This window comes from Telopea speciosissima, chromosome 3 (genome assembly GCF_018873765.1).
Source record: "Telopea speciosissima isolate NSW1024214 ecotype Mountain lineage chromosome 3, Tspe_v1, whole genome shotgun sequence".
Lineage (NCBI taxonomy): Eukaryota > Viridiplantae > Streptophyta > Magnoliopsida > Proteales > Proteaceae > Telopea > Telopea speciosissima.
The window spans coordinates 47995218-48005721 of NC_057918.1; the positions used below are offsets into that span (position 1 = coordinate 47995218).

The 10504-nt window shown below is 37.7% G+C and overlaps 1 protein-coding gene across 2 annotated transcripts; it reads left to right on the forward strand.

Moving 5' to 3' along the window:
- The first annotated feature begins 6061 nt into the window (after positions 1–6061).
- On the forward strand, positions 6062–10504 carry LOC122653901 (transcription factor bHLH153). 2 transcript variants are annotated; one of them, XM_043847856.1, is made up of 6 exons: positions 6062–6125; positions 8158–8340; positions 8721–8786; positions 9088–9153; positions 9950–9997; positions 10244–10504. In XM_043847856.1, the coding sequence occupies exons 2-6, from the start codon at positions 8182–8184 to the stop codon at positions 10370–10372; spliced, it is 468 nt and encodes a 155-aa protein (XP_043703791.1). In that variant the 5' UTR covers positions 6062–6125; positions 8158–8181; the 3' UTR covers positions 10373–10504. The 2 variants fall into 2 exon arrangements, with proteins under 2 accessions (XP_043703791.1, XP_043703792.1); XM_043847857.1 differs by having other exon boundaries at positions 8158–8280; positions 10244–10502.

The following is a 10504-nucleotide window of genomic DNA, read 5'->3' on the forward strand; positions in this document are numbered from 1 at the left end:
GATTCCGTTAATTTAGTTTTAAATGATTATTATTATGTATCCTCTTTCAAGAGAAAGATACTATCTGTTTCTAAATTGGTTATGAATGGGTATAGTTTTTTTTTTTTTAATTCTAAATTGGTTATTCGTTTAAATAATTCTTTTGTGGTATCTGGATATTTACAAAATAGTTTATATTTTTAGATGGTCTTGTTAAAACAAATATTGTTTCAAATGTTTATCTGAAATGAAAACAAGCTCCAATGAACTCAGCATATCTATGACATCTAAGATTAGGTTACATTAACATGGACCAAAACAGTAGGCTGTTGAAAGATGAGTCATTAGAGAGAGTCATGCCTTCATGGCAAAATAACCAAGAAACCTTTAAGCAATAAAAGTACTATAGCCACAGATCTGTTAGAGTTGATCATATTGATGTGTGTGGACCCATTAATATACAAGCTAGATACGGATTTAAGTATTCCATAACTTTACTGATGATTACTTTTAGATATGGTCATGTTTACTTAATGCGTAGAAAATCGAAAGCCTTTCAAAATTCAAAGAATTTCAAGTCGAAGTCGAAAGACAATTGGATAAACGCATTAAGTCCTTGCGATCATATCATGGAGAAGAATATCTATCAGTTGAGTTTAGGGAATATCTCACTTCACAAGAGATTGTTATTCAATTAACAAATCTAGGAATAACGTAACAAAATAGTGTTAGAAAAAGGATTCTAGGCAATCAGTATAAAACTTGACAGAATCTGCTTGTATATAAATAAATATATATATATATATATATATATATATATATATACCCGAATGAAATATCAAAATAAATACAGAAATAAAACAACTTACAGTACAACGATGACTATCTTCTTGTTTCTTCCAAAGCAGCAAACAAGAACACAAGTGGAGTCATACAGAGAGTACTTTCCTTAAGGTGTGGAACGCCCCCTATATGTGCAGATCCGGGTTGATCTTGACGTTCTACCTCCAAGATAAAACCACTTCAATCACAATTGGCAGCACCCAAGAGTGATTACAATATGGAGTACCCGAAGGTAATTACTCAGTAATCTGAAAGGAAGAAGAAGAAGAAACGAAACAAACAAAATGCAGAGAGCACACTGTTTGAACAGTATAAGAAAACACTTGCATGAATTGTATGCTTTGAAGTCCAAAGCCCATTTGTATTTATAGGCCCACCAGTACCTGTATGTATGGGATGTGTCTCTACATACCTGTACATGTATAAACATGTACACCCCCATATACAGACCCCTCTATGTATAGGTATGTGTACATACCAAGTCCCTACGTATGGGTGCATGTATATGCATGTGCCTATACGTACTACAATGCATGTGCAAGATGCCATGTTGGATAAGGGTGCATGTGCATGTATGTGGGTGCATGTATTTCACCAAAAAGAATACATCATATGAACCCACACCCGCCTCGCCCCGCCTCGCCTCGTCCTAGACCACGGCCAAGGCCCGGCCTGGCCCGGCTTGGCTCGACGTACGCGCGTGTGTGTGAATAGCATAAGGCCAGATATTGCTTTAGCCATTGGGAAATTGAGTCAATTCACTCATAACCTTGGGAAAGACCATTGGCATGCTATTAACAGGTTGATGAGGTATCTAAAAGGTACGATGAATTATGGTCTTCATTATAGTCAAATATCGACTGTACTAGAAGGTTATTATGATGCTAATTGGATCTCAGATACGAATGAATCCTTAGCAACTAGCGGGTATTTATTCAAGCTAGGTGGTGGAGCAATTTCTTGAAAATCTGTAAAACAGTCATGTAGTACAGGTTCCACCATGGAAGCTGAATTTATTGCCTTAGAAAAGGTAGGAACTGAAGTCGAATGGCTCAGGAATGTTGTGACGAATATTCCATTGTGGCCGAAATCGGTTCCTTCTATCTCACTTCACTGTGATTGTATGGCAGCTATAGCAAAAGAAAAGAATAGGGTGTATAATGGAAAAAGGAGACATATTCGCCTACGTCATAATTTTGTTAGCCAATATATAAGTGAAGGGACGATAGCTATCGACTATGTGAAATCCGAAAGGAATCTTGTGGATGTGTTCACAAAACCTATGCCTACAGTACTTCTTAATGAAGCATCTAAAGGAATGGGCTTGAGGCCTATGTCATAGGTCATGTGATGGAAACCCAACCTATGTGAAGAAGATTAATCCTGAATTAGGTTCAAAGGGTACAAACGAAGTCACTAGGAGACCTGTATAGTACTACTATGTATTTGCTCATTCTGGTTAGATGATAAAGTAGTATACCACCACAATGAAAAGAAGTTGAGTTATAAGACTCTTAATTAGTCGAATCCTACGAAATGTAGGGGTGTGTTAATTATGGTGCACATTGGCGAACCTAAATGAATGTAAAGAGTGGGGCTGCCTGCCGATAAGAGTTTTTAAAAGGCGAACTCTTAAAACATTTATGAGACCAAGATAGGGGACAAGGCCATATAATGTCCAATTTTATATTTAAGACGAGGTCCGAACATCAACTGGTAGGATATGGATGGTGAGCTCGTCAGCTACACAGAAGAGGAAAGGTTCAAGAAGTCTGACTTCACCCGTACTCTGTAGCGTAGTTCATTAGACTTAGTGTAAGTTCAAGTTCGAAAGACACCTCCAACGATGTGTCCTACTATGTCTAAATTTTACTCAGTAGTCTGTTCCGTTTTATTGATATTTTGAAACTTGTGGGGCATTGTTGTATTTTATGTTTTCAAAAAATAGTTTCAAAAGTTTTCTTTTTTGAAATGTTCTTTTTGAAATATAAGTTTCAAATATGAAAAGATCTTTCCCTCCACTTTGTTTTGATTTTTTTGGAAACACTTGTATATGTGTGTGCATGGTGGTTTGAACCAAGGACCTCTTGTGTAAACTTGTAAGGAAACTTGAAAAGGCTTGAGTACCTTTTAAAGTTTAGTCTCACATTGCTTAGGGACAAGTAGAAAAGTGAGCTAATATGAGCTCATGTAGCTTATAAGGGACATAGGGTTCTAAGGGAAGTCTCCCTTGTCCCATGTGTGAGGTTGGGGTCCGGGGTGCTTTTCATCAAATACAAAACGGGAACCAATAATCTGAGAATATCTCTTTTGATTAACTGGTTCACTCAAATTCTTTCGTAAATGGCATCCCTGGTCAAATGGTGTCTTCACAGTCTTTGAATCAAAATAAAGTGGAGGGAAAGAGTTTTTCATATTTAAAACTTATATTTCAAAAAGAACATTTCCAAAAAGGAAAATTTTGAAACTATTTTTTGAAAACATAAAATACAACAAATAGTTCTTCAAGCGACGCAATCAGACTTTATTGGATATGGTTCGAACAATGCTCGCTTATAGTGTGCTACCTCTTTCTTTCTAGGGGTTTTCCCTAGAAACAACAATTTATATCTTGAATAGAGTTCCAACAATATCTATAACTAAAACACCTTTTGAGTTGTGGAAAGATGTAAGCCTAACATACAACCATCTTAACGTATGGGTTTGCATCGCACACATGCGAAAGCAACAGACAGAGAACAATGGAAGATCTTCGCTAGGAACTTCTTAAGTAGTAGGGACCACAAGAAAAATACTACAAGTTTGTCAACAATCAAGCAACAATGACAGAGGCATGAGACCTGATTACAGAAAGAAGCATCGACCCAATCTGAGCTCAGGTCAATATGGGAGTCATCCACGAACAAAGAGATTCACTGCGCTCAACCGTAGGCGATCGAAAATCCTAATGCAGGTTGAGGGAACCAACCTCCGACAACAACCCGAGAGGATAAGAGCAGATCCAGCCACCAGAGACGGACGTCTCTATTGCAGATACCACTAGGATCATGGCCACGACACAGATGACTATAAAGGAGTTTACTTACCTTCCCAGAGAGATGCAGGTCCTTAGGTCACTGACAAGTTACATCTACTCTAATTTCCTAGGAGTTGCAGGTCTTGATGCAAGTCGAAGGCAGGAGGTAGGAAACAAAGGGTAAAAGGATTTAAAAAATGGAATTAGCCTTTTAATGGTTATGTTTCAAATATAGGTCGGGTAGTTGAAGTTTACTGGGGCTAAAAGAGTCATTTGCATTTTGATGGATCTTAAACATATGGTGTTCCTTAGGGGAGGTTAGTGTAATTTTCCCTATTTATTTTATCCGTCATAGACTAAATAGTTGGTGATACTTTCAAAGTCACTATTCTTTTTTTTTTTTTTGGTAAAAAGCTTTATTAACGCTGGAACAAAGTTCCAGACGAGTCAGAAAATAACAGGAGAGAGATACATGGAGGGGGGGATTCATGCCAATACATATTATGTTGAGACGAGGCAGCGAGGTTTGCTAAACAATCAGCAACCGCGTTTGCTTATCGCAGGGTGTGAACAAAAGAAACAAGAGCAAATGAGTGGCAGAGAGTGCGACAGTCTGCGATTATGCTTGCAAACCTCCATGGCACAGCAGCTGACGGGTCGATTAAGATGTTAACCACCACTTTGACAATCGCTCACAATGTGTGAAAAGGCTGACTGAACAAGGATTTAGTCCCAGGACCCGGTTACGACCAGCAGCTTAGGTCCTTACCACCTGCAACTTTGGACTGTCCTAATTCTATACATACTATGAAGCTGTTTCTTTGACATTTCTTATGGTCTCTAGTGCATGACCAATACTTTGACATTGGGTCCACCAAAACTGGAAGATTAAGGCTCCATGACTTATTCACTTGTCTTTATAGAAGATTTCTTTGACATGCTTCGATCATAGTGCACAATATTGGATCAAGTTTTGGTCACCTACAAAACTGATACGATATCGATATGGTATCGACATAGATCGGTCATATCGGACAAATCTATCATTTTCCTTAAAAAATAGCTTTTTGATTGTTTTATCCTTTGTTTGTACTGTTTCATCCATACGGTATTGACACAGTATCAAAATCGATGACTAGCAAAATCGATATATACCACCTGATACAATACCGATACCTCAAACCATGACTTCAACCAAAACAGATCGCTGACAAGGTGACCGGTTTATTGACTGACCCAACCAAGTTAATGATTAATCCAATTTAAAAAAAAAAAAAACAATTAACTCAAATAACCATTTGTACACTTTGGTAATTTCTTCCCTTAAAATCCGTAACCACCCTACCTCAGCTCAAAAGGCTGGAACCAAGCCAAGCTGATGTAAAGAAGTGTAACAGTGTAACACCGAAAAAGGCAAGAAATAGATGTTTTCTCAATTTTATTTATTTTTTTGGTTTTTTTCTCTTTTCGTTTAACCATAGTTGCAGAAAAAGGTGACTTTAGCTTTGGTTAAATTAACCCAACCTGCTTGGTTGGAGATGAGCTGTCATAAATAAAAATAAATTTAAAAAAATTTATAAATGCAATTTATTTCCATCATTAATAAAAGCGACACATTCAAAAACCCTTTCCCCCTTTTCATTCTCACACACAATCTCGCGCCTTCTCAATTCTCTGTGTCCACACGCGCACAAAACGAACAAACCTTTCTTCCCCAGGTTTTGAGAATACTCTTCAACTACACAATCCATCGAAAAGCCACAATAGAATTCATTCAATATTTGATCGTCAATGTCATATTTGTTGTTCATTATTTGCTCTGATATATAATCCGTACTGAATTTCTACAAATTCTCCGATTTTTCGGTGTTAGAGTTTGCGACCGCTGGGTTCTATTCTAGTTCTACAGTATTATCTGGGTTTCCTCGTTCAAGTACTTCTCAGGTTTCCCGATCAATTTTAAGAGTTTTTAGAATCATAGCGCTTCGATATCGGCTGAAATTTCGCTTTCAGTGTAAAGGCTGCAATTCTCTTTATCCAGTTCAAAGTCAGAATTCTGCTTTGTGGGTTGTTGTGAAGTTTAGTTCTGGATATCATCGATTAGGGTTTCTTATATTACCTCAAAAATCCAGTCTTGGAGAGTATTTCAAGTTTATTCTCGAACCTTTTTCAGCTTTTCTAGCTGGTAATTCGTCAAATACAGTGTGGGTTTGCTGGTGAATTCGGAAAAATAGGGTCAGAAATCGGCATCAGCTTAACTCTCTGAAATGCAGAGTGAAGTTATCAGGTGAATTTTACTTTGCTTCTGAGATGATTCTTTCTTCTTTTGTTTTGTTTTTTTTTTTTTTTTTTGTTTTTTTTTTTTAACATGTTCGTAAATGAAAAATTGTTGAATAATCGGAATAATTTGCAGTAGAAGCCATGAAATGAAATTGTTTGGATTGGATTGGATTGTGAATTGGATTATCAGTAGAAATGATATCTGTTTAAGAAAGTCCATATTCTTGATTTGTCTCTTTCTGTAGCTGTCCTTCTTAGCTTTATTTGATAACTAATTAAGGTAAAATTGTAATTAACAACAAGAAGAGAAGATAACCTCTTTCACTTAAAAAAAAACAGATTAAAAGAAGAAAAGCTCAATGTTGTGTACGTACGTTTTTTTTTTTTTTTTTTTGATAAAATCTTGTGTACGTAAGTACACCGGCAAACACCTAAGCTGTATGTACCGTGTACGTACACGCTTGGAATCTGGGCCCACTCAGATAAATATTATATTATTAACTTGTAACACTTGTTTTTTTTTTTTGGGCCCTACCAAACGCTTTAATCTCTGAGATTAGTGACCACACCAAACCAGCAGTAATTATCGCCTCCAATTCCTCTGATAGGGGGGAGTTAAGACTCCACCTTTGGCAGTGTTTTCGGGTAGGGGGTAGGATGGTCATTTCTGTCCTCATGTGAGGAATTAGAGGAATTGAAGGGGACAACGATTCACAAACTAGTGCATTTTCATGTACATTATGTAGTGGTGCTACGTTTTACGTAGTCTTTATTCGTATTAGAGTAATCAATATATCTAATAATATAAGGTCCTAAACAACCTAATATTATAGAAATTAATTCTGAACCACTTCCACCAAACAAATCTAATCATATGGCTACATAAGGACCCGATTAATTGGCTCTCTCCTACTTTGAGCTGTTTTTCCTTATTTCATTGAATGTATGTGTGCTGGGCTTTTAAATCTTATACTGTTCGTCCATACACATAAGATATGGGAGAGGGATAGGCACACCGCTCGTGTGGGGTGAGCTAGCAGGCATCATCAATGGGGGTACGGGATGGGACATCATATAGGAGGAGAGGTAGGGGCGGGGTCATTTCAAAGGAGGAAGAGCGAGAGAGAGAGAGAGAGAGAGAGAGCTGTCTGCCGTTATGCAGGTGGTGTGCCCAGCCTTTTCATAGGAAGATATAAACAAATAGGGAAGAAGTTTTCTGTCCAGGAGTGTGGCCTATGCCAGCAATCCCATGTGTCTATCTCTCTCCTCTTTAAAACAAGGGGGCAGAGTTGTCTTTTCATATGGGGAGGAGAAAGATAGACTCATGGGAGTGTTGGCGTAGGCCACACTCCCAGACAGTTCTTTTTTCCAAATAATTATTAGGATGTAGTTTTCTGTCTACGCCAGCACTCCCATGTCTCTATCTCTCCTCAAAACAAGGAGGCAGATGTGTCTTTTCATATGGGGAGGAGAGAGATAGACACATGGGAGTGTTGGTGTAAGCCACACTCCCGGACAGAAAACTGCTTCCCAATTAATTATTACACAGATGATAAACCTTCTACCATTTGGGTTCTCTGCAGCTTACCTATCACAATTAGACAAGATTCTATAGTCAACCGGTTCACATAAGGCAACATATATTATTCTGGTAAGAACTAGGGCCGGTGTCATGGAAAATTTTAAATAATGATGAAACGTGTTACAATTGCAAAGGAATGTAATATGCTTTTCGAGGTTTTTGACTAGATTTTTCTTAACTGTCTAATTAAACTCCAAAGGAATGTAATAAATTGTGTAATTGCAGTCATCTTATGATCCTAATCACCGACATAGGAGGTCATCCCCTATCAGATGATGATGTCTTGACAGCCTGCTTGTGTCTTATCTTCTTATATTATATCTCTAATAAGTTATTATTTTATTAATTTGTTTTATTGTATCTGGCCATGTTTCCCTTCCCTGTATGCATGAAACTTGCATTGTTTTACCTAATCATTTTTATTAATTAGATTTTGATTACTTTTTTGTACCTGTAGGGTGAAGGAGAGGTAGAGGGAAGGATGACTGAACACAAAAAGAGACACGGATCTGTTGACCAAAGCAGCCTCATTTGTGGTGCAGTGAAGCGACATAGAACTGATTTCTCCATCTCAACCAAGGTTACTTTCCCATTTCTTGGCCAAAGTGGATTTAGAGAGTCACTATACCTACTCTCTGAGGTAGACTAAGTTGAATTCATCCTACTGAAGGGTGATCAATCATCTTCTCCCACCCCTCCTCCCCTTTAGTTTGGTGATTCTTAGAATCTGGTTGGTTTGTTTGGAGGGGGAATCTGATGGCCTAGATTTTTAGCTTGATCGAGTTGAATGATGGATATATATCTTCCACTCAGACCATGAGAAATGAATGACAAAACATATGTCTTTGTTTGGAAGTATAAAAATCTGAAAATAATATTTGAAACCAAAATAGTATTCTGAAAACTAAGTTTCATCGTGTTTTACTCATAAATTTGGAAGTATATAAATCTGAAAAATCTTAAAAATTGTAACAGCAGACGTTATTAACTTGTTTAATTCATAAACTTCATTGAGTACAGGAAAAGAAAGAGAAGTTAGGGGAACGCATTACGGCTTTACAGCAGCTTGTCTCACCATTTGGGAAGGTACGGATGGCAATTTAACCTTTCTGACAAAAATTAAAAGGAGAAATTACTGTCTTGTTCTAAGCTACTACAACAAATTTTCAATGGTGTTTGGCTGTCCAGTTTATGTCAACAAATTAGTCAGTTTATTGGCAATCTCAGTGCCATCTCCAACCTTGTTGATGTCCAAAAAAATGGATGGAAGAATAATCATGTCTTGGGGTTAATTCCTCTAGTAGCTGAACCTGAGAACCTATGTTCTTTATTCTGTGTTTTTTTGCATATATTTGATGTGAATCTAATGCCTGTCAGCTGAATGCAGACAGATACAGCCTCTGTTCTTCTGGAGGTGATGGAGTATATCAGATTTCTTCATGATCAAGTTAAGGTTTGTTACATTTTTCACTGTTTTTTTTTGGAAACTATTCTTGTAGACCAGGGTTATTATCAACTTACAACTGCTATCAGCTATCTATTTCCTATTCCATGTCCATTTCCTATTCCATTCTGGGGTGCTTATAATAATAGTGTCCCTGAGTCCTGCTAGGATACCTGATGAAAGGGGTGAAGCCCTGCATGTTTGCATGTGCCACAAGTATGAGGAATCTCCAACGCTGACAACTCGAGTAATAGAATGAGTATAATCATCCTTTATGCTGTTGGACTTTTATGATGTCTTTTATGATCATCCAAAATAATCTGTGTGAATGACTATAGTCTGATTAGTCAAGTTTGGTATGGATCTCCTTGGTGGGATACATTGAGTGGTTGAAATGGTTTGAACCCCTTTATATGAATTATGTGTCAGGTTCCTCCTGCTCTGCCTCAGGGAAATTATAGCACAATATATAACTTGTAACTGTCTTAAGTCCAGAATTCTGAAATAAGAATGTTTCTAACTCATACTGTAGAAGCATATGTAAAATTGTATCTACCTTTCTGTAACTGAGATGGATCATCTCGTGGTCTGCTTATAGCCAGAATTTCTATTGTACCTTAGCTTCTTTATTTACTTATTTGTTTTGGCTGATCTGATCAAATGTGACATCTATGATGGTTTGGGGTGTCTCTGGCTAAATCCAATAGTCTGTAGCAATAACTGTTCTGTTTCTTGGAAGAACTTTGCAACTTTGTGGTAGACTTGTAGTCCTCATGGATTTCTTTCTATACATGGCTGGAAACAGGTGTTGAGTTCGCCATACCTCCACAATTCACCGACTGGAAAAAGTCAGGTAAGTAACAGTGGGAGCTAATGAACACCCCGATTATGGGACTGAAAAAAATGCCCCCTAAAAATGGTAAAAACTATTCTGGCAATCATACAGCTAACACTCAAATGCCCTTTGCTGAAATGAACATCATCACTGTAAAGGGTATTTTTATTAAGTTCTTAAACCAGGGTGAGCCTGTGCTTCATATTCATGGTTCTCTAGTGGCGTTTTTGGTCATGAATTGTACTTAAAATGATTTCGTTTCAGGAATCAGAACCATACAGCCTTAGAAGCAGAGGCCTATGCCTGATGCCAATCTCGCGCACGCTTGGGATAGCACGGAGCAATGGTGCAGATATCTGGGCTCCCATCAAGGTCAGCTCTCCAAAGTTCTAACATTACCAGCTGTAAATCTATTCTCCACAGCAATTCAAAACAATCTTGTAGCCCAAAATGCTCATCTATTTTCAGTGAGCAGAGGCATTGCCAGCGGGCTAATCTAGGTGTCTCCTAAGCTCTTAGTTGTAG